Raw genomic sequence first — 25,174 nt, 5'->3', positions numbered from 1 at the left:
TATTACAATTTCAATTCTATGGAATTCAAACTGTAATGAAATAATACAATATACAGGCATACCACAGAGATACTGCTGGTTCAGTTCCAGACCACTGCAATAAAGCAAATATTCCAATAAAGTGAGCCACACTTTTTTGTTTGTTTCTTTGTTTTCCAGTGCATATAAAAGTTATGTTTATACTGTACTGCAGTCCATTAAGCCATGGCCCTTGGCTGCAGGGGCAGAAGGCAAAAAACTAGGGAGTGACCGTCGTATTGGATGCTCTGCCCATTATTTTTACCGTCAGCCCCTTACTCAATTTTACTTCCAGCTCCATCTACTACAGACATGCAGGCCCCGCCACCAAAAAAGGCTGTTCAGGGTTTAAAAAGGTGCCTGACCCTGGCCTAGCTTTCCCCCACAGTGAACCACAGGAATTTGTTCTTATTTAATCTTACAGAAGAGAGAACGGATGAATTCTAAGGATGCCCATCTGATCCAGTGTTAGAGAGATTTCTGGTGGGGCAGAACATGACTGGGCATGTGGCAACCCTCACCTCTGCTGATGTGCCACTTCTTGCATTATTCAATTCAAATCAGATCCATTTTTTGAGGCCATTTGGAGCTGCTTTATCAAGGCAGGGGCAGAACGAGGTTTGCTCTCTCTCGTACGTTAGATCTTCCTTTCCTTTGTGCTAGCACTGAGTTTTTTGGGGAGGGATTTTTTCTTATCTTTTTTGAACCATCTCAAAAGCTGCAAGCATCAGCCTCGCAATGACAAAAGGAGTGTGTGGGCGTGCAGTTGATCAATTCTAGACTGTCACTGGCTTTTCATTTACTACTCTGAATGTGATTTGGGGGTGGGGAGGTTTGTTGTTTTAAAATGAAATGAAATGCACAGAAGTTGCATGAAATTCTCAAAAACAGAAAATGCCAAGGGAAGAGGAAAGACAAGAGGGGAAGGAAACGCCACTGAATGTATTAAAAGCACCCAAGGGCCAGTGCATTTCACTGGGTGGCCTTGGGACAGTCGCTGTCTCCTGGCCTAACCTACTTCACAGGGTTATTGTGAGGATAAAATGGGGGAGTGGCGGGAGGAACCACATATGCCATCTTAAGCTTCTTGAAGGAAAGATGGAATACAAATGTAATCACGAAGGAAGGAACATGGTGGGAGGGGAGATTTGATTAGGTTGAATTTCACACATTGAGCGGAAGTGGCCAGTTGGTTCTTTAGCTGCATACTTCTGGTCAGCTTTGTAATGGGAATGTTAGCCTTGCATGGGCTCAAGTGCTCCTTTGCATAAAAAATGTTCCTCCCCACTTTGCTTTGTCTGTTTTGTGGAAACAACAAGTGGCCCTGCAGGCAGGTTCTCTGCATTGCAGGGGGTTGGGTAGATGACCCTCGTGGTCCCTTCCATCTCTACAGTTCTATGATTCTATGGGAACCAGCACAAGAGAAGCTCAGAAAGAGCCAATGAATCATAGCTCAGTGGTTGGACACCTCCTTTCGATGCCCCAGGCTTAATCTCTAATGGCACCTTTAGGTAGGTGAGGGAAAGATCCCACAGAGCTACCGCCAGTCACTGCAGACAGTATTGAGTTGGATAAACCAGTACAAGACAGGAAATGTTCACTGTCCAAACCATTGCCAAAGTCACGGGTTTGCATCTGGAAGAAAGCAACAGAAATGGAACTTGTGCAGACATTGTTTGCTGTGTCGACTCTGCAATGACCTATTGCAGAATGAACCCAGAGGATTTTTTTTAAAAAAAGAAAAGGAAAAACCAGGGTAAAACCCTCCCTACTTAGAGGGAGATAATTGGCTTCATATAGAAACATCCCTTCGACAAGCGAATTCCTGGCTGGAACAATTGAAACATCGCTCTTCTGCCTGTACTGCACAAGCACAAGGTAAAAAGGCAGCTGGGATTTTTCTCCCCTTGAGTCTCTTGAAATGCATGCAACTCTCCCTCCAAGGAAAGAAAAGAGATTCTTGCCAATTCTCTAATATTACACTCAGGAAGGGCCCCTCCTGAGGTCCTCTTTATTGTGCATTCATAAAGATTTGTGCTCATGAAACTATAGGGCTGGTCAAACACAGCCCCTCATTCCATACTGTCTGTGCCTGCTAAGGTTTCACTGTGGACAAACTGTTTCATTTCCAATCATTGCATATCCTGTAACTTCCTACTGAAACCCCTTAACTTTTCACACGACAAACATTCTGGGGGTTGTTTGACTGATTTTGTTGTGATATGGCCCCTCCAGACACCAGAACTAATAAAGTGGAATGATCTGCAGACAGTATAAATCTACAACTAATGCACTATTGTTAGCACCTTCCACACCTTTAAAGCAGTATCATGCCACTTTAACCAGCTGCAGCTTCCCCCCAAAGATTCCTGGGAGCTGTAGTTTGTTAAGGGTGCTGCAAGTTGTTAGAGGACTCTTATTACCCTCACAGAGCTACAGTTCTCAGAGCAGTTTGATTTCCAATCCCTTTCCCAAGGGAATTTTGAGAATTGTGACTTTGTGAGGATCTCCTAACAACTCTCAACACTCTTAACATAATTATTTGGGGGAAGTCATGACTGGTTAAAGTGGCATCATGCTGTTTTAAATGCATACTAAACCTGAGGCCTTTGAGGAAAATCCTGCTCGTGTTTTTACTCCCCTAGTCCTGATCGTGCTATGATTTAAGCTAAGGTGCAAAACTGCATAGGCTCAAATTATTTCCTTTGAAGAAACAATTCAGGGGTGGCAACATTTTTTCTTTTTTTTCTTTTTGTCTGTGCCTTGCACAAGTCTATCAGGAATGAAGCAGAAATGATAAAGCAAAGGATGGCACAGGGTGGGGTGGAGCAGGAAGGAAGGATGAAGAGAAATTGGAATAGTGAGGGTTGCGAGTGAAATCACTGTTGCACATAGCTGTCTAAAAGCCAGCCCCATGAGACCATTAAGTCCAAGGAGAAAGACAGCCACTCCATTGAGCCAAAGCTCTGCCAATTCAGCCCACCTGTAATGTGCTAAAGTAGCTCACAGAGACAGTGTAATGTAGAAGAGCCACACTTCCATGGCAGAGCAAATGCTTTGTGTGCAGAAGGACCCAACCTTAGCACTTGGCGTCTCCAGGGACGAATGCCTTCAGTCTGAAATCCTGGAGAACCGCTGTCAGTCAGTGCAGAGAATATGGATCAATGGTCTGACTCAATGTAAGCCAGTAGCTTCCTCTGTTCCCTCTTAAGTAATAACAATGTGGACTAGACTGCTAGCTTCTTTTTGAGAGCAAGAGCTGCAGCCACGTGGTGGAGCACACGTGTTGCATGTGGAAGGTTCCAGGTTCAATTCAGTCACCTTCAGGCAGAGTTGGAAGCGAAACTCTGGGGAGATGCTGCCAGTCCGCATAGGCAACATTGAGCTAGATGCACCAATGGTCTGACTCAATATAAGGTGGCTTCTGATGCTCCTACAATCGTTGAGTCAGTTGCACTTGAGCTGCTTCTCTCTGCAGGGGAGCTCTCTCTGCTCCCCCTTTCTTTTTTGCGATTCTACCAGCAGCATCTTTTTTTGGCTGCAATTTGCAGATGTGAGAAATCTCTAGAAAGATCTATCTGTCAAACACAAGCCTTGGCAGCCCACACATTCATCACACTCCACAGCCTTAATCCCACCCCATTCCTGATTACGGATCAGCAGGCTCCATAACCAGCCACCGCGCCACTGCTTTCACTTGAGCTGCGGAAGGCTCCTTGCTGGAGCCCGGCATGCTAATTGCTATGCGCTGGGGCACGGGCGAACCTGAGCAAACTGTCAGAATGGAATGAGAAAAATAAACTTCCAATTAGCAAGTGGGGGGAGGGGGGAAGAAGCCATTTCCTGAAAAAAAACCACAAAAAACCTAACAACCTCCTAAGTCCAAGATCATTTATTCATCAGGTCCCTTTCCTTTAAAATAAGGCAAATGATAATGTCACTGCATAAAGCAATCCTTTTCAAAGGTGTACAGTTAAGCGGATTCTAACTCTCCAAGAATTTAAGAAGAGCCCCATGCCCATCTACTGCAGTGTCCTGTTTTCAATAGTGGCTAGCTAGATGCCTCTGGTGTCCCCATGAAGGCAGCACCTTGTCCTGCTCCCCCCCCCCAAGATATCGTAGTCAGAGATAGGCTGCTATGGCACATGGAAGTTCCATTCGTCGGCAATTGCTAATGTCCACTGATTTATTGCATTTTCATCCCATCCTTTCTCCTAAGGAGCATGAGATGGCATCCACTGCTCATCTTAACCCTTTCCCATTTTATCCTCACAACAATAACCCATTGAGGTAGCTGAGGTCTTTGTGGGTGAGTGGATCTTGTCACTCCCAGTCCAGTACTGTACCCAGGGAAACCCCTGACTCACCGGGTACTGCTGAGCCACCATTTCCATCAACCCTTACCATTGGTCATGCTGGCTAGGGATGCTGGGAGTTGTAGTCCAACAATATCAGGGGGAACAAAGGTTTTCAACCTTCCCTGTCTTAGAATTTTCTTCCTCCCCTACAGCCTATGAAAAGAAGCTCTAGAGAAGAGCAGATGGGAAGTCCTGGGCTGAACATAGCTGATGCTGCACAGAAAGTCAATCGGTAGCTATATGCACCAGAAACCTCTGCATTTATCTTCTCCCAGCCCAGCAGATTCAGTGAAGCCCAAACACCTCCCTAGGTAACACCAGGGAGGTGATTAAATCTTTTGCCAGTAATAACAATAACAATAATTCATCCTGAATGAGCGCAGGCTGGCAGACATGGCAAGGATAAAACAGTTTTTAAAAACATCTCAGGCAAGAATCTCAGGGTTGCTTGGAACAGTTTCTTTCAAACCATCAAATGTCCTGGTAAACAGCAATGTTATACTGTTTCTCCTGAAAGCCAGTAGTGAAGGAGGCAGATGCTCCTCCACAGGGAGGGCATTCCACAAATGGGGAACCACCACCAAAAAGGCCCTGTTGTGGGTTAACATCAACTAGTCAACCCTAGTGGCAGAACTACTACCAAGTCCTCATTGTAAGATCTGAGATGGATGATATGGGAGAAGATGCAGTTTAGGTACTTGAGTCCCAGGCCTCCTAGGGATTTATTTGCTAGAATTAACACCTTGAATTTGGCTGGTACCCCATCTGCAGCCAGTGCAGTTCTTTCACTTGGCAGCAGCAGCAGCAGCAGCAGCAGCAGCAGCAGCGGGTGATTCATTCCTTGGAGGCTGGATCTGCTGCCCATGCGGATCCTGCCTCCTGAGGTGGTCATCTCATCTTGCCTCATGGGTGGGCCAGCCCTGCCTTGGAGGATATAAAACTACTTCCACCCACTCATTCCTGACTACATCATAATAATATGCATTGCACTGCACAACCTCAACCCAGTAAAGAAACAACCAGCACTAACAGCAGGTGCAAACATCAACCTCGCACTCAAAATAGCTCAAAGCACCCTTACACACCAGCTGCAAGCAAAACACTTTGGTTGCAATCATTTGTTTAAGTGAAAACAAAACACTATCTTCTTTCCAAGCTCCCCTTCCATCTTCAATACATATTTACCATTTGCTGTTATGTAGTCGCACCTCATATTTTATGGGCATAGATTCAATGCACTTACTATTATTGCCATTTATAGACTGCTTACCACCTGAAAGATCTCAGTGCAGTTTACAAATACATTAAGCATATATACATGGTGAGCACAATAAAATCATGTCAAATTATGATATCAGGTTGGGTGGGTGAGACAATACTGCTTCAGCTCCAGAAGTGTGATTGCCACTTCACCAGGAGAAATCACTGGAGATTCATCCCCATTCATCGCTACATTTAAGCTGTACATTTACCTGGAAATAAATCCCATAGAACTCAATGGGTAGACAAGTATAAAAGTGCACCGTGAAAGTATAAACTTGTGAGGATTACAGAAAAACTCGTGGATGACGTAGAAGAAATCCACCTCTGCAGGACTCCCCCCCCCCCTTTTGAGGTTCCACTTTATGGGATACGCTTACTGGCACTGAACTCAAAATGCTGTAACCTGTGTTTTTTCTTGAGTCATATTTCAAGGGTTTTGGCATTGCATTTGGCATATATTTATATATTTATGTTTTTAATAGCTGTTTAGGATTATTCGGCTCTGCGATTGCAGGCTCTCTTTTTTGGAGATTCATTGCTTTGGCTTTTTTTAAAAAAACCCTAGCAACAATAAAAGTCACTTTTCTCTGTTTTTCCATGCAAATACAGTTGTTGTTGTTTTTTGTTTTTGTTTTTATTAAGTATTGCACTGAGGACATATGTTCAGAATCCAAATGCCAACATTACAAAAACATTTATTCCTGATGGAATTCAAACATATCAGAACCCAAGAAATACCAGAATGTCAGAACAATAACGGAATACCAGTCTGTTCATCCCTAATCTCCAACTCTGAATTTGGGATATGGCCACATAACCAGATTCTGTAATTGACTAGCTTGCTTTCCACAGACGAACCTGGACCTTGATGTTAAACATAACCACTCTCAAAATGCCTGTTACTTCTAGCCTGAGACTGAGGTGCTCAGGTTCTGCTCATGGGCTTCCCTGGTAAAGGTAAAGGACCGCTGGACAGTTACGTCCAGTAAGAGGTGACTATGGGTTTGTGGCACTCATCTCACCAAGGGAGGCCAAGGGAGCCGGCATTCATCCACAGACAGCTTTCTGGGTCATGTGGTCAGCAGGACTAAAGCGCTTCTAGCACAATGGGACACCGTGACAGAAACCAGAGTGCACGGAAATGCCGTTTTCCTTCCCACCACAGTGACAGTGCCAGATTTACATATAAGCTAAACAAGCTATAGCTGAGGGCCCCACTCTCTTGGGGTCCCCAAAAAAATTAAAGAAAAAAACACCTGGATATACATTTCCAAAATATAAGATAAAAAAACAAATAAAACCTACATACAGCAACAGTGTTTTATGCTGTATAGGTCCATAAATTACAATATAGCATATATTCAACACAAAAAACAGCAACAATTTGTTGTTGACAAAGGACAGCTGGACACATAAAGGGCCCCATTACGTTCAGTAGCTTAGGGCCTCATCAAACCTAAATCCGGCCCTGCACAACGGTACCTATTTATCTACTTGCACTGGCATGCTTTTGAACTGCTGGGTTGGCAGGAGCTGGGACACAGCAACGGGAGCTCACTCCATCGGATTTGAACTGCCAACCTTCTGGTCGGCAAGCCCAAGAGGCTCAGTGGTTTAGACCATAGTGCCACCCGCGTCCCTGTAGCATCTGATCAGCCACTGTGAGAACAGGATGCTAGACTAGATGGGTCATTGGATGGATCCAGCATCCAGACTCTTCTTCTGTTCTTATGAATAGGTTCCAGATATACTGTTGGTGACAGTGACTTATTATGATTATTACATCATTATGCTGTGGATTTCATTTTTTACCGTATTTTTTGCTCTATAAGACTCACTTTTTCCCTCCTAAAAAGTAAGGGGAAATGTGTGTGGGTCTTATGGAGCGAATGCAGGCTGCGCAGCTATCCCAGAAGCCAGAACAGCAGGAGGGATGGCTGCTTTCACTGCTCAGCGATCCCTCTTGCTGTTCTGGCATCTGAGATTCAGAATATTTTTTTCCATGTTTTCCTCCTCCAAAAACTAGGTGCGTCTTGTGGTCTGGTGCATCTTATAGAGCGAAAAATACGGTAATTATTGTATTGCATAAATTAAGTTCTTAATGTAGTGCTCAGCCCTGGGATCTTTGGATAAAAAGTGGCATATAAATTCAAATAAATAAATAATGGATAATGCCCTTGGTGGTGTTTTTTTTTTTTTTGGGGGGGGGGGGTTGGGGGTTGGGTGCAGATCCATTAGTCAATAAACATTTTTAGTAGTCTGCTTAGCAACATCGTAACAGCCTTAACAACAGAAAGCGCCTCTCTTTTGAGTTACGAAATTCCCCTGTGCAGTTTCCCAAACTTAGCATGGGAGATCAAGTAAGAGGGCTTACATAAGGTACAAGGCAAAGGATTCAGCTGCAATTCTGCAAAAAACAAAAACAAAAACCACCCCACCCCATTTTCACACTGAGCAGAGAAGCACGCTGCAATAAACCACTTCCAAAGAGCAGCTCCTATCCCCCATCGTTGCACCAAATAAGCATCATTACACTGTTTCCGGGGCCTGGGTTTCTGACACACACAAGACAGGATAAATAAACCAAGAGTGTGGAATGCAGTTGACACTTACCGATGTGTACAAGTATCCTTCGCTGTTCATGGCTAAGTACAGTTTTGTTTGGACGCCTTGAATTGCCACCACTCGTAAACCCACAGGTATGAGGTTAAACAAAGCTAGGAAGGAAGAAGGAAGAAGGATGGAAGTTAACCTCTCCAGATTTCAGCAACAACTTCAAATCTTTCATTGAAAGAGACATTTTGTGAATATTTAATATGAGCTTCTTTTTTTAAAGCAAAGTAGCATGGCAGGGCATCCACACACCCCCTTTATAAAGGAGCAAAGGCAAGCTAATCAACTCTCTTGGGGGTGGAATGGGGGAAGAACCCCAACAGATAAGATCATTTCACAGATCCATATATGCAAGCTTCCTGCATCCAACAGCAACCAAACAGATGCCTACAGGAAGCCCTTAAGGAAACTCTTGTCACTGTTGCTCTTTAGAAAATTGTATCCAGAGATAAACTGTCTCTGACCATGGAGGTTCTGCATCTCCATTGTGGCAAATAGCCACTGATAAGAAGGAAAAGACAAAGCTGCAGGAGCCCCAAGTGACAATGAAATGATATCAGAAAGGACAATTATTTGAACATGAACAATTATATATGCAAACACTTGGGTATGCATGTGTAAAATGCCAAATTACAAAAATACAAATTCTCCAAAATATAACCACTGTGTGAAAAACAATGAAGTTCTCCATGCAATACAGATAATTAAGGACGAGAAATCCAAGATTAGCTCCAAGATTCGCTTCATGTTGCTTCAAAATCAAATTGGAGAATTATTCACAAGTAGCATATCCTGAGATATAATTCTGGACATCTTATCAATTAGTATCAATTAGTATCTGATTCACAGAGAACACAATTTTTTCTTATTTGGTGAATTTGTATTTTAACATTTTGTATTTTTTACAAAATGTGGGATGGATTTACCCCATATGTGCCCACTGAATCATTTTTATCTGCGGAACTGGCACCGTTACCAGTACACAACTATACTTGCTCTGTACTTGCAAGGAATCAATTTCTGGAACTCCCTGCCTATTCACATCAGACAGGCAGCTTTGCTGCACTGTTTTGGCACCTCCTAAAACTATTCTTGTTCAGGCAAGCCTATCCAGGCACATTGAGCTGGTGTGCTTTAATCTTTTTCCCTTTTTTAAAAAAACTTGTTATTATCTTTAAAGGTTTTTAATTGTTTTAAGTGTTTTTATTGATAATTTCAATATTCCTTAGAGGTTTTCCTACAATCAGGTGTAGCATCAATCCTGTTAAATAATAAATAAATAAAATAAGCATATACCCACATATGTTCATGTTTAAATCATTATTTTTGATACCATTTTGGTCTCACTTGGGTTCCTGCAACTTCTTCCTTACACATGATGAACCCCTCCTCTGTTTTGTTGTTGTTGTTGTTGTTGTTGAATAGCCACTGATAGGCATATGATTACATGAATTTTGAGGATGGTTGATCCTTCATCTAGTCGGAAGGTACCCTGCCAGTCTGTGTTCACGCCTCCCCTCCTACGGTAAGAGCATTGAACCAGGGCCTGGGATGCCAGCAGCCGGTCACAGTCTTTCAGCCTAACCAATCTCAAAGGGCTGTGGTGGGGATAGATTTGTTGCATAATTGCCTAGTTCGTTGCGGTTGCAACCCACCCTGCATAAAGCATGGATAGGAAATAAAATAAGATAGGGGACAAATAACTAAAATGCAGAGGAGGAAAACCTTTGGAAGTCCCAGAAGCAGTCCCAATGATCAGTTGGTTGCCGGGGCTTCAAAGCACCGCAGCATCTGACTTCATTGTGATGGAAGGTGATTGACAGGTGGTCCCACACACTTATCAAATATGGCCCATACAGGATATAGATGTGTAGGTGTGAGAGGGTCAGAGAGCAATCAAAAGACATGTTAGATTTTGGATGGTACTTGCTTTGGTTTCAGTACATAGATATGCAGCAGTCCGTTTAGCAAAATGTATATACTGCTAATCATAAATAAGCAAATCATCTAAGCCATTTACATAAAACCATATAGAACATTATTATTTTTAAAGAGCAAGAGACAGACTTTGAAAGGCAGCAGGCAGGATAAAAATTCTAAAATACAGATACAATCAACAGGTTTTTGTTTTTTATAAAAAAGAACCCAAATGTCCATACTAATATTCTATGTGTTGTGCATAGACTGCAGGTGGGACACAGACCACATAGAGTGCATGGGTCTCAGAAACTCAGCTGTTGCTCTATAGCTCAAGGAAAACCTGGCAGCAAAAGGCAGCGTTTGTTTGTTTGTTTCTCTTCGAAAGTTGACCTAGATCTGCATGTACCCATATAAATCAGCAGGTGTAATTTTTTGCAGATTTGGGCCTGCACCCCAGGTCTTTCCAGCACTTAGGAACACCTTAGACAGCAAGTCAATAACAGCAATACATATCAAAGCATCTCCCTTGCAGCAACAGCCTGCAACCAATTCATTTCAAAACATGATAATACAGCAATCCAAACAAATGACCCAATTCTGCAACAGTTCATTTCAATAATGCTGACATTATAATGACATTTCAGCTTCGGTAGAAGATAGGCAGTATCAGCCACTAAAGCTAACACAAAATCAATTATTATTTATCAGTTGTTAGAATACATTTTGTTAAAATACATAAGCCATGAGTTGGATACAATAAAACTTTCCGGTGCAGCCAGGTATCCGTCATCCATCAGTTCTTCCAAAGAGCCAAGTGCTGTGAATAGAAACCAGATAGAGGCACCCAGAAAACTGCATTATACTGAGTCAGACAATTGGCCTATCTGGCTCAGTGTTATCTGCACTGACTGGAAGCAGCTTTTCAGAGGCACATACAGAAGTCTTTCCTTGTGGTCAGTGGCGGAGCTGTGCTGATCAACACGCTGTGTGATCCACCCCAGCGCCCGATCTCAGTGTGGCTGCACAGTCCTCCCCAGGGCCTGATCTCAGCACAGGGGGCACCCCCCATGACTCCCAAGCTACAGTAAGCCAGGGGAAGGGGCAGGGCCACAGCAGCTGCTGCGCCACTTGCCGCTCTCGCTGGGCTTAGGGGAGTAGTCAGAGGGGGGGCATGCCGAATGTCACCCCCCTTCAGGTTGACACCTGGGCGGTCCACACACCCCACACACCCCTTCCTATGCCCCTGCTAGAGGTCCCAGGAGAGGCAGGGTACTGGACATGGGACAAATGTGTGCACACTGAAACCCCAAAGTCCCCATGGTCATCACCCTGTGCGCAACTGCCCTCTGGCCATCCTCGTGCTGAGTGTGTGTGGGAAACTGGCCATGCTTTTGTGAGGTCTCCCCCACAACCCCCACCCATGCACAAATTGATGTGGACTTGTGGTGAACTCAGTTTAAGATTAGAGAAATGAGACACTGAAATTGACAGCTTTATCCATTCCTGCTACTGGGCTATGATTAAAATACAGGCAGGTCGAAACCTTCTTTCTCAAGGTTAACTAAGGGGCCATCTACAAAAGCCCATACAAGTGGCTGGCTGAAAATTACTTCTGTAGGACAGTGGTTTTCTAGGATGGGGGAAGGAGCTGCATAGATAGGAACCCACCATGGGAGTACACCGTGCTCATAAGACCTTTTTTTGGCAATCTCTCTACCCTGCTGTCATTATCATGGTCATTTTTGCTAGTTCCTAATAGCAATGAGAAGCAGGTTACAAAAAGTTTCTACATGAGGAATGGCCACAATATCTTCTGTAGAGTGTATCATAATTTCAGAGCTTTGGGGGGAAATGGTTTTGTTTTTGCTTTTTGGCAGCCATTTATTATGTGGTCTTAACATAAACTTGTCTTCCCAACAGAGAATCTAATTATTTATGCTAGCGGTAAAAAGGTTCATTGAAAATGAACACATTTTGTCATACGCAGCATAATTGGTATCACTCCTGGTTCTTCCTTTGGCTATGATGAGCATTTAGCAGCCACCAGATTCAGACTGCTGAGAGAGGTGTCTAGGGGCCTACCCATAATCCATCTGCCTCATCCATCACACATATGAGGGTGCAGAAATTGGGAGTGGCTGAATGGAAGACTATGTTAGGATATTTCCGTTCCACCTTAAAAGGGAGCAGGCTTTGTGAATCACAGAGTCTGTGTATTTCCTGTTCACAGGAAGTTTATGTTTTCTATTGCTTTCATTTCTCTCTGTGTGTCTGAACATACAAGCAGGCATTCATGTTTTTTCCTTTGTCCTGACCAACGCTGAATAAACTTCTAAATAATGCTCTCCTGCATGCATCTTTCGCTGTACGAATGCTGCTGATAGAGCGTGCATCAGCTCTGGAATGTGGCAAGCTATTTTCTGGAGCTCGTGTCGCTAATTGCTGATACTGTATCTACGGGAGATCAATGGATCGTCTGGAGGCGACATGGGGGCCATGATGGGCTTTATCTCCCTGGCAGTATCCCAACAGACTATTCAGATGCACTTCCCAGTAGCATGGGATCATCACAAGAAGAAACAGCTCCCATCATATATGAAACTAAGCAAGGGGGCATGGAGTGAGTCCATCACTGCCAGAAGGAGGACCCTTGTTATTTGGGGAGGGATCACCATCCTGGAGCCAAGCTACTTTTCTTCAGGAGATGAGGCTGGGGACTCAGAGTGGAGGGAGAGGGACCACCACTGTGAGCCTTAGAAGTACTTGCACCGGAGAAGCCCTAACAGCCAGTACCCTTCTCTCCACCCTCTGACTCAGAAGACTGCATCTCAGAAGGCCCAGGGCCATTGTTGGAGAAGGATTGGGCTTCTTGAATTAAAGAAGCCACATCTATTGAGGCAGAGGTCCAGCTCCAATAAAAGGCTCGGCCTGTGAGTAGCTGTTGCTGAAGCAACATCTAAGCTGTGTTTTGATGTTGCATTATTCATCCTGAGCCATGGAGCTGTCCATGGTACCTCCCTTGCTTTTGTTGAGACCAGAACTTACATCAGAATAATTCATTAATATAGATTCATTTGATTTACTGTATTTTTTCTCATGAGTGTGGCTTTGAATTGCTCTGAATTTTGATATATGCTTCTTTTTTTTGGTTAAAAATATTAGTCCAATGTTTGCTTTTGAGTGGGTTGTTTGCTGTTAGCTGCATTGGGCTTCACTTTGGAATGAAAAGTGTGGCATAAGCAATAGAGGAGGTGTGGAGAAACTTGGCCCCTTCCACATGCTACAACCCCCACCATCCCTGGCCATTGGCCATGCTTGCTGGGGCTGATGGGAGTTGTGGTTCAGCAACATTTGCTGAGCCAGAAGCTCTCCATCCCTGCAATAAATGGAAGTGAATACGAGTAAAACCTGGATAACAGATTTTAGGGGTTGGCAGTGCTCTGAAGAGTGTGTGGTGGAGCCAGGCGACCAGGGCAGTGACCCAGGAGATGGAACCAGTGATTTTCTAGGGTGTCATGCCACCTGCAAGGCAGAAGCCTTGGGAGAAGGGAGAGTCTAGGAAGTCTGAGGCAGAAGAAGGCATGCAGGATGTGGCAGAGGAAGAAGGGATGGTCCAGGTGAGGGGCGGACCAGTAGATTCCCCACCTTCCCCTGACAAACTGTGTCCTAGAACCAGGGGGGAGAAGTCTCAAGTTGCAGGCACACAACCCATAAGAAGGTATAAAGCTGGAAGAGGGAAGGGGCTCTCCTGTTGCTGCAGCTGCACCACAGGACTCAGACCTATGGACCTCTGCCTAGAATCTAGAAGCATGTGTGCATGTTTATCCAAAACACCGTGGAAGGTGCTATAAGTGTTTATCTTGCCAATAAGTAATTAACTATTGGATGTGTGCTTCTTCCTTATCTGGGACTGGCCGTGACAGCAGCACCCTTTTCCCCTCCCCCATTTATTTCCATCCATGTAAGATTTTGCTTAATGTGGAACACAAAGATCTGGTCTAGTTGTTTCACCTTCAAATGTGCAGAGAAGAGGCGGCCGCTTGGGAGGCAGCTCCCTGAGGAGCAAAGCAAAGACAGGGGAGTCCATGCAGCCCTTTGGGTCTCAGAATTTCAACAATGATTGCATGAACTCTCTTCCTTTAACAAAGCACAAGATGACAGGAGAAGCTTCATTTGTGCTGAGTAATAAATGGTTCAGTCCACAGCATCTCCAGGTAGAGAGATGGAAAGGCTCCCTGAATAAAAATCTGGGCAGTCGCTGCCAGTCCAATGTAGACAACACTCAGCTAGATGGCCAACTCAATATTAAGCAGCTCCCTATTTTTTTTTTTTTTTTTTGCAACCGATTCATGGTGGACAGATCTAGTTGTGACTGACTACCTGTATTAGGCAAAAGCAGAACAACAGCCGAGTTGTAATGCTGTTGTCACACCCTGATTGTGCACCACCTTGAAGCATTATTTTATTTATTGCATTTCTATACAACCTATTCAACCAAGATCTCTCGGCCATTTAAAACCAAGACTAAAATGAAAATCCATTTTGTAATAAAAACACAATTTTTAAAAAACAAAATCACACAATGTTTTTTTAAATAATAATAATCCCACACAGAAAAAGTCCAGGAAAAGAAAGCCACCTAAAGTTAGCAGAAAACCAAGCCCCCCAAACAATTAAATCCACCTTAAAACCCAATAACTTGACAGAAAAATACAAGCGTTTGACAGATCATAATGGAAAAGGCATGGGAGAAGAAGAAGCTTGGTGACTAGCAATGTCATGGCCTGGGTGCCAGACGAGCCTTTCTGGGGAGGCCATTCCATCCGTGAGGTACCACTACTAACAAGACCCTCTCCCTAGAAATCACTTGCCTTTGGCAAGGAAAACCTAGGGAAGAATCTCTGAGGAAGATCACAAGATGTACTTGAGAAAAGGCATTTCATTAATTCATTCATTCTATACCACCCTTCAAGGATCACAGGGCAGTTCACAATATAAAAACACAAAAATGCAGAACACAATAAAAAGCAAAATAAAAAATCCCCCCCGACACACACAGAACCTTCCTGGTTGGCCCTGATCAAAAGTCTGAATGCTGAAGTGGATGAGCCACTTAAATAGACTTGAATACTTCAAGAGTTTTGACACTTGAGATGTGTATCATTAGGACCCATCCAGTTATTGTGATTGCAATTTGTTTTAAATTGCATTTAGTGTTGTATTTTGAATGATTGTGGTCCACCCCGGGACCTTAGGGTGAAGAGTGGGTAAATCATGGAAGAGGAGGAGAACCTATAAACAAAAACAAAACAAAAAAGGAGGCTCTCTTCCAGATCACTGTGCATAACTAATTCAGATCTCCTACAGCTGCCATCTCTGCAAGAACTATGTTCTTGAACTATGAGACCTTTGGGTATTGGGCGGTATTAAATTAAATTAATTAAATAATAATAATAATAATATGTTTTTAAAATAATTGTCATGGACACAGACTCCTGAAGGAAAGCTGTGCTGGGATGACTCCCACCCTCCAACAAACAAATGAATCAAAGGTTTATGGACATATTTATGTAAGGAAAAAACATTTTCCCACTGGATATTTTCACCTGACTAAATCCAACTCTGAAGATAGAAAAGAAAGACTGAAAGCAGAATCAATCTGAGGTCTATCACCAGAGTGTGGAACATGCAAATTAAATGAAGTGGGCTGCATTCTTCACCCTTTCCCCCACAGTTCTGGGTGGGATCATTTGTTTCTGGTACTTTTGGAGAAGCAATGGCTTGGATTTATTCCAGGCAAAATGAGGGGGTGAGAAAACTTTCTCCGGGTGGAGAACAAAAACCTAATGAGATCCAAAGCAAAGAGATGAAACCCTCCAGATCTCTATGGAGATAACATTTGCACAGGTTTTTCAGAAGCCACCACTACCTCCACTGGTTCATCGAACATTCAAGTGTTTTTGTACAGAAGGTTGAACAGCAAACACACAGACAATAATGATGTTGCCTTGATTCCATCTGCCACATGCTATCTCCAAAACAGCCATTGGATTTGGTGTTGTTGTTTTTAAGCCATTCATATGGACTTGTAGACTGCACAAACAAACCATTTCCAAGGTAAATACTCACTGTAGGTACTCTCTTCCTCTTTAGTGCCATCGATAGTTCCATCTGCTTGTAGCTGCAAGTGATACCCTTGCCGGCTGTACAGTTTTGTTACAATGCCTTTAAGCTGTGGTTCTGTAAGAAAACAAAAAAGTGGAAAAGATTAAAAGTTCAGTTCTGAAACTGAGATTGCATATGCTTTCGGTGAACAAAAAATACATGCCTCATTTTTCCAGAGAGAAAAACCCCAAGCTAGAAGTTTCGCAGCTATTTGTGAGATTGCCGAAACAAATCAGCAACTGGAGGACTGGTGGTCACCACTGACTTGGGGTAAGAAATGCAGGTGGTTTTAAAACACAAATCTTGTGCCAGTGGATCAAAATGCCAACAGTATGTTACATGGCTGAAGGAGCTAGATCTGATTGCTATTAAGATTAGAAATGTGTTGGCAAGGAAAAGATCCTGCTTTTTAATGAGCTTGAGATTCATCAGCAGTAGAATAAAAAGAGAAGGGAGGAAGGAAAAACACTTCTTAAAATGAGAGGACGTGTGCTAACCAAGAAGCAAGCTGAGAGGTATAGTTAGTACCACTGCAGTTCCAATTAACCACTGAGCATCAAGAGACAGAAGTACTAAAATATATGCTAGAGGAAGGTAATAGGAAAGAGGGTAAGTGTAAGCAACAATACAGCAGAATTGAACCCAACTTATGATTTTACTTGGTTTCAAATGGCGTGTGTGTGTGTGTGTGTGTGACAGTGAGAGAAAGAGAAAGACACATACTCTACCGTGAATATGTGGAATTTGGCAAGTATTGCGATTCCAGACAAATGTTGAGAATGTCCAAAAACACCAAGGATACACTATCCAAAGTTTTACATTCTTAAAATAATAATAATAATAATAATAATAATAATAATAATAATAATAATTTATTTAAAGTGTTTAAACTGGGTTGAGTGTTGTATTTTTACATTCCTATAACCTACCCTGGAATCTTATAGTGAAAGAAGAGAGAGAGAGAGAGAGAGAGAGAGAGAGAGAGAGAGAGAGAGAGAGAGAGGAAGGAAGGAAGGAAGGGAGGGAGGGAGGGAGGGAGGGAGGGAGGGAGGGAAGGAGGGGATCTGTCTGTATCCAAAAAGTAGGGAAATCTGTCATTTGTCTTTGAATGTTCCCCAGACATTCATCTGGCATTGTCAGTATCCATGTGCAAATGTCAGCATGTGCCACAGTCGGGTGATTCACTGGAAAGTCTACGCAGTCCTCCAGGATTTCGGCATCAAGAACCCACTGACTCCTGTCCCCCACCCCCTCAGGTGCCCCTGGCTGGAGCAGAGTGTCCCTTGACTGGGATTAGGGAGCCAGCAAATGCATGCCCATGCCTCCATCTGGACCTACTATGCAGCTAAACAGACATATGAACATTTCCGAAACTCATGGGTACAACAACATCCTTGCCATCTTGATGTTTAGTAAATGAGACTGTAAGGCTCAGTCAGAGCATCAGAGGAACGTGAAGACTTGACTGAAGAATGACTTGTGACACAATGAAATGTAGCCTCATGAATGGCACGTTTCTTTCCAGAAAGGGTCAACAAACACCTGCACCATAGATATGGGGATCTGTGCCTGGGGATTTGTCTGGCTTCATCAGTTTTAGTTAGTTTGGGACCTCTGCAGTGAAACAGTGAGAGGTGCAGAAGCAATTGTTGTCCACCTCCAGCCACAGCAAAGAAGCTGTTCCCATCTTGTTCAAGTGGGATCTGGCAGTGATTCATACTGCTTCCCCAAAGCAACCTCGCAACATTAGGAAAGCAGACCAACCTGGTGATGCTGTCAAGCTTATTTAGGGCCTCACCATCCATCACGTCCCTCTTTTAGGTTGCATCTAAGTGGCCTTTAGGACGCAGGTGGCGCTGTGGTCTAAACCACAGAGCCTAGGGCATGCTGATCAGAAGGTCAGTGGTTCGAATCTCCGCAACAGGGTGAGCTCCCGTTGCCCAGTCCCTGCTCCTGCCGACCTAGCAGTTTGAAAGCACTTCAAAGTCCAAGTAGATAAATAGGTACCACTGTGGTGGGAAGGTAAACGGCGTTTCCGTGCACTGCTCTGGTTCACTAGAGGTGGCTTAGTCATGCTGGCCACATGACCTGGAAGCTGTACGTCAGCTCTTTCGGCCAGTGAAGTGAGACAAGCACTGCAACACCAGAGTCGTCCGCAACTGGACCTAACCGTCAGGGGTCCCTTTACCTTTAAGTTACTTTTGGAATTTTTTGTTTTTGGAAGCATACCTCTAGAAATGTGATGTACTGTGATGACAAATGGGGTTGAAAACACACACGTCGTACAGGCACCCACCAGGTTTTGCTACCACTTCTCATCAGCCACCTACTTAATGGAAGATTTTGCAGGTTTGGAAGATTTAGCGAAGCAAAACCAAGGAGCGGGAATTTGCTAATTCCATTTTCCAAAGTACGCTAGAGCATTTACATGCTTGCTCATCCCTTGTTGCTGTGTAACATTTGAAATGGCCCATAGTTATCAGACCCACCACAAACTGGATTGCTGATTGTTGGCCCAAAATGCTGTTAACAAGAACGACCCTCTACTTCCTTTTACAGCCTGTCATTTCAGGTCCCTTCACTTGTTGTTGTTGTTTTTTTTAAAGCATATGTGTACACAGAAGATGTGTCTGTACACGCACATACACAAGAAGCATATGAAGTTGAGATGTGTGTTTGCAAATACATGTCTTGTACAAGTTCCTTGCATCAGAGAGTGTCATAGCTCCCGGTCAAGTGAGCACAGTTAACCCAGGCATAATAGCTAGGCAGTGCATGAAACAACTCTTAGTTCTTCAGCTGGTTAAGAACAACTGGAATATTTAATGGTTGCGAGTTTGGTGATTTATTTATTTTTTAGAAAAGTAAAACCAGAGGAGAGCGAATTGGCTCATTCCCCTTTCCGCATTTAGATGCTTGCTCGTTCCTCCCCACCCACCCAGGTGCATCCCTCGTCTCACACATTTTATACAGAAGACCAACCTTACAAAAGAGTGATAGGAAAGTACTGGTGACAACAGCAGCCTGGAGCAAATGCACAGATTTGCAAAGGGATACTATTGATAGCGTGGGCAGCCTTGGAAAAGAGAGAGCTCCACCAATGCACTATCTGAGCCAAACCAACATTACAGGGTTGTTGAGAGGATAAAGTGGGATAATACCATCTAGAATCACAGAATCATAGAACTGCAGAGATGGAAGGGGCCGTGAGGATCCTCTAGTCCAGCCCCCTGCAATGCAACATGGGGCTTGAACCCACAACCCTGAGATTGAGTCCCATTTTCTACCAACTGAGCCATCTCAGTCCGCAATGGGCATATGCGTGGCCCTGAACTACTTTGGCATAGTTAGTGGGTGGCTAGGAATAAGACAGATTCACATGAAAATGTGGGATGCGACAATGATGCATAAACACAACGGGAGTTGGGTAAGGTTATCTCTCCATCCCTCGCAACTCCATCCTCATGTAACATATCCTGAGTGGGTATGCAGGGGGTGTATGAAATATGGGAAGATTCATGTATACAAGATGACAGGGTTGTGTGTGGAAATAAATGGAGCCTATAAGCCAAACTGCATGTGTGCATTCTCTGAGTAAGTCACCGATGGTTGAGGTCGGGGGGTGGCAAAGGGCCATAGCTCTGTGGCAGAGCATCTGCTTTGCATGCAGAACGTCCCAGGTTCAATCCCCAGATAGGATTCCTGCCTGAAACCCTGGACAGCCACTGTCTGCCAGTGTAGACAATACTGTGCTAGATGGGCTAATGGTTTTACTTTCTCCTATGACCCAACTACCATCTAAGCCAGGGGTTGTCAACCTGGTCCCTACTAGTGCATGTTTCAGGATTTTAGGTGGGCGGCAGGGGGTTCTACGGCACAAGCTGAATCCTCCTTCCATCGAGCACTGGTGGGCAGTAAGGAAATTTTACCATCAAGAAAGATGAATTAGTGGGCGCTAGGTATAAAAAGGTTGACTACCCCTGATCTAGGCAAATAAGGAAAGGCGGCTCAGAGGTACCTTGAGTTACAAATGCCTCAGGTTACAAATGCTTCAAGTTACAAATGTATCTGCATTCAGAAAGTCCCAGGTTCAATCCCCAGCATCTTCAGGTTGGGCTGGGATGGAATAACCCCTGCCTGAAAACCTGGAGAACCACTGCCAGTCAGTGTAGACAATGCTGAGCTACATAGACCAAGGTGGCTTCTTATGTTGCTGATGCGCAAACATACATCTCAAGTGAGTGCAGAAATCTGGAACAGCAGAGAAATCCAGGATGGTACATGAACAAGGTAGAGGCAGAAGATGCCATTCACCATTGTGTCCATGGTGCTGGGTGCACAAAGAGAGACACATTCTTGGCATGCCAATTCCTTTGTGTGTGTAGAAAATAAAAAACCTCCATAAGAAACTGAAATCAGCCATTGTCAAAAATGCACAGGAACTTAGGAATGGAAACAAGCGTAGGTAATCCTAAAGACAGTTACAAGTGTGTGGGAAAGGCAAGAAAACTGGTGCCTGTCTATATTAGTGAGTGTGCAAGATCCTCAGAAGGCATAACAAGAAGTCCTTTAGTAAGCATAAGAAAAGGAGGAAAGAAAGAAAGAAAGGGGCTGAAGATCTGAGGCAGAGCAATGTGAAAAGGAAAAGAGGGAGATCAGGGACTGGGGCGTTTAAAGCAATGGAAATCAAAGAGAAGTCAGAGCAGTGGAATGAACAGAGTCCCGAACTTAGAGCAAGGAGATCCAGGTTCAAATCCCCAGTCATCTGTGAAGCTTACTGGGTGATCTGAGCCAGTCACACACACACACACACACACACCCCGCTCAGCCCAGAGTACTTTACAGGGCTGTTGTAAGGATGAAACGAGGCTGGGCTGTTGCCCACCTCTGAGCTCCTCCGAGGAAGGGCAGAATGCAAATGCAACCAAGGCTGTGTATACACCATATATTTAAAATAAGTACCCCCCCTCCTGCCCACAAAAAACAAAGAATCCCGGGAACTGCAGCTACAGTTCCCAGCACCCTTAAACTACAGTTCCAAATATTCTTTCAGAAGGTGTTTTAAAGGTGTTACCATAACAAAAAAGGTGGATTTGGGTAACTAATTATTACCATTGGTATTTGCAATGCTTGGCTTTCCATTGGCTCCACCAGCCATTATGTTTTGCTGTATGGAAGAGCATCATGCTCAGCTGGTCATGTGTCAATTGCCACATTTCTCTCCCAATACATGGATCAGGAAGCAGAGATGTGCCAATCAACTTCCATTCACATCTCAGCCTGCATGCTTGATGTTAAAACTAGTCCCTTAGGACTGCTTTCATATGTTACAGGAAGCTCATCTGTGTCAGAAAGCACATGGAACTTGTACATAGATACTCATTTGTTTAATTTGATTGTGTGTTGTTGCTGCAACATGGGTGGAGGGGAGCACCACCCATGTGCGAAACATGTCCGAACATAGCAGTCCCCCTGATGTATCAGAGATGTACCTGACCCAAAAGCAAAATCAACCTGATACTTCTATGACTCACAGGCACTGCAAGCAGCAGTTGTCGCTGGTGTCTGATACTCAGAGGTACACCACCTTTGAATATGGAGGTTTGTTTTCACTATTGTGGTCAACACCCAGCTGTTACACTCCACACATCCAACCACAGAAGAGCCATGGAAGCTCCTGGCTGCCACCATACAATGGCCAGACAATGCGCCACGAGGCCCCGTGCAACCAGCCAACACTTGCATCCTGCTCCATTAAAGGAGCATCGGAAACTGGCTTACACTGAGTCAGAACACTGGCCCAACTAGCTTAGTACTGTCTACATCGACCGGCAGCATTTTTTCAGGGTTTCAGACAGGGAGTCTCTCCAGACCTATTGGAAGATGCCAGGGATTGAACCTGGGACCTTCTTCATGCAAAGCAGAGATTCCACCACTGAGCCATGGTCTTTCCCCACACTTCAAAGGGCTGCAACTAATCAGGAACTGTTGCAAATATACTTTTTTTAAAAAAAACACCCTTTGTTGCCTCCTGAGCATGCAGGTCACAAGCCCCAATGGTCACATAAGAAGGTGGTTTCGATCCACGTTGGGGTGGGGTTGCAGATCAGTAGTGCAGCCTGGGTTGAAGGTCCCCAACTCACTCCTTGGCATTCTCAGCCCAGAGCAGAATCAGAATCAGAGCAGAAATGACTGGAATGGATGGACTAATGTCTGCCTCTCATATAAGGCAGCTGCATAGGCTCCTACAGCATTTGCTCACATCTCCCCCTTCCTCCCCCCAGTAGGAAAATCAGAATGCCTGGCGTTGGTCCTCCACAGAGAACCCTGCAGGACCACAGCAAAAGGGTCCATCTAACTCAGCATCCAGTTCCCCACAGTGGCCAGTGGGGAAGCAAGGGAGTGAAGGTAAGAGCCCTCTCCTGCTCTTGCTCCTCAGCACCTGATACAGTATTCAGAGGCATTCTGCTCTTGTACATGGAGGGTCTAACTCCTGTGTTTAAGAAGAATGGAAGACAAGCCCTCTTGTTGCAGACTGAGGATCCAGCTTCCATCTCCTAACAAGAGCTAGGCAGATGCCTCCAAAAGGCCCAGAAGCAGGGGGACTTCCAAGCAATAGCCCTCCCTAACACATTAAACAGTATTCTGACATACGGAGCTGCCTTTATACCAAGGCAGACCACTGGGTCCATCTAGCTCAGTATTGTCCACACTGACTGGCAGTGGCTCTCTAGGGTTTCAGGCAGGGGACATTCCCAGCCCTACCTGGAGATACCAGGGAATGAACCTGGGACCTTCTGCCTGCCAGGCAAATGCTCTACCTCTGAGCCTTTCCACAAGGGGCATTAGACACCAGAGTCCAAAGAGCCACCAAGACTAACAGAGCTCATCTCTCCCCAGTGATAGGAGCATCAGAACAGGAGACCAGAGGTCCAGCTAGTCCAGAACCCTCCAATCGCAGTGGCCTATCAGACGCCTTACAAGGAAGCCTACAGCAGGGCAGGGAACCAAAGAGCCCACCCCGGTTTTCGCAGGGGTGCAGCTCCTCACCCAGGAACCGGGCCATCTCCCCCCAACCCGGAGCAAGCCTGCCACCGCTCGCCTCCCCCACCAGCGACCAGCCCACCTGGTTTCCTCCTCCGCCTTTTCTTGGAGCCGAAGAGCTTGACCCTGGAGAAGACGCTGAGCTTCTTCTTGTCGGCACAGCTGGTCTTGGTCTTGCTGGGGCTGCTGACACATTTGCAGGCGTTGGACTTCTCCCGCTCCCTCGCTTGCCTCTTTTGTCGGATCAGGGAGCTGGCGATGGCTGCTGCCATAGCCGCCACCCTGGAGGGTCAGACGTCGGGGCTGCGGGGGCTGCCTGCGGGGGGAGCCCCCAGCATGCTGCTCTCGCCTCCCCTCGGAAAAAAATTAATAAACGAAGCGAGGCCTGGCGTGTCACGAGGCCAGGCCACCTCCAGCCTCGCAAGGAAGGTGGGAAGCCGCCTGTTGGGGGTCACGCGGGGAGGGGTGAGTCCGCGTCCGCGCGCCTTTCGGTTTGGGTAGCTGCCCCGACTATGCCGCCCAGCTCCGATCCCTTCCTGTGGGTAGAGTAGAGGGAAAGGGGTGGAAAAGAATCCTCCTCAAACTTGGCCCCGGACTGAAAAGTTGCCTGCCCACTCAGCGAAGAGAGGAAGCCAACAGGTCCCTCGACGTCTCCAAATGCTCCCTTGGCGCAGCATTGGCGCTGTCGGGCCCTGACGGCGCCTCGCGCCGAAGCTTCGTCCCCTTTCTCCTTTCTTTCGACCACTGGCAGTCACCCCTTTAGGAACTCGGAGGGAGACAGGGAGGTGGAGAGAAAGAGGGAGGCGCGGGGAGCGCCCGGGCTGCTGTCCGTTCCCTTCTTGGAAATGTGGGCACCAGTTGTGGCGTCTTCTTCAGTAAGTTCTCCAAGCTGCTGCTGCTGCGTGCGGGGCTGTCCGGGTCCCTCGGGGAGCGCCAGCGGATTGGCACGGGCTCTCCTCAAACCGGGAGCGGTAGCCGCAGCATCTCCCAAATCCTCCTCCTGGCTTTGGCGTGTTTTCGGATGGAAGATGGGGGGGGGGTGCGGGTGAGAGAAGCTGGGTTTTCCTTCGACAGCAGCACCTGCAAAAAAAGGCAGCAGCAGGACTAACGGAGGCTGCGCTCTCTTTGCCAGGAGCCGCACGGCGACGCAGCAAAGCCCCTCAGCAGCACAGCTCAGCAACCCCCTCCTTTTCAGCAAATGCAGAAATCGGACTAAGAGCGAAGGGAGTCGAGGAGGAGGATGAAGCACAAGAAGAAGAAGAAGAAGAAGAAGAAGAAGAAGGGGAGGGGGCGAAGCAGCTAGGAGGCAGACGCAGCTGTGGCTAGAGGAGGCGGCCGTCTCCCTGGGTAGGTAGAGAGGCGGGGGGGGGGGAGAGGGCGAGGACGGCCCCTCTAAGCAAGAAGCGCCTCTCGGTGGGGAAAGAGGCAGCAGACACCCAAACAGACGTGACTTGCGTTAGAAAGAACTTCGAGGAGCTAGGATGCCGAGTGGCAGGGGAAAGGTGGGGGCGGGGGCACGCGTCGTGAGAAACCCGACAGGCGGGCACGCTTGGGAGGCGATGGGTGTCCAGGGAAAAGGAGCAGGAGGAGGACTCAGCGGTTGGCTCGGAGCAAACGGTCCACCTTTGAATCCTGCACTTGCATCTTTCTCGTTCTCATCCTGTGGGGAAGCTCACACCAGCAAGGCATTCAGGAGTCCAGGCATCCCACCGAAGCCAGTAGAAGACAAAAAAAAAAAAAAAAAAGGAGAAGGATGGTGGGTTGGCAAACCCCACAAAATATGCACCCAAATT

General features: G+C 45.6%; 1 protein-coding gene across 7 annotated transcripts in view; it reads right to left on the bottom strand.

Annotated features, from left to right (window-relative positions):
* FGF13 (fibroblast growth factor 13) overlaps window positions 1-25,174 on the bottom strand; it is a 244,802-nt gene that overhangs the window by 19,752 nt on the left and 199,876 nt on the right. For 6 of the 7 annotated variants that reach the window (XM_079962914.1, XM_079962917.1, XM_079962920.1 and 3 more), the window contains 2 exons: window positions 16,302-16,412; window positions 8,253-8,356 (listed from right to left, as the gene is read on the bottom strand). In XM_079962914.1, the coding sequence (XP_079819040.1) occupies window positions 8,253-8,356; window positions 16,302-16,412 (215 nt within the window). Of the gene's footprint in view, window positions 1-8,252; window positions 8,357-16,301; window positions 16,413-23,463; window positions 24,829-25,174 lie in introns of those variants that run through there. The other variant, XM_079962918.1, reaches the window with a different exon arrangement.

Source organism: Podarcis cretensis (assembly GCF_951804945.1).
Source record: "Podarcis cretensis genome assembly, chromosome: Z".
NCBI lineage: Eukaryota > Metazoa > Chordata > Lepidosauria > Squamata > Lacertidae > Podarcis > Podarcis cretensis.
The sequence above is the reverse complement of the archived record's forward strand: the minus strand, read 5'-3'. Positions and strand labels throughout refer to the sequence as shown.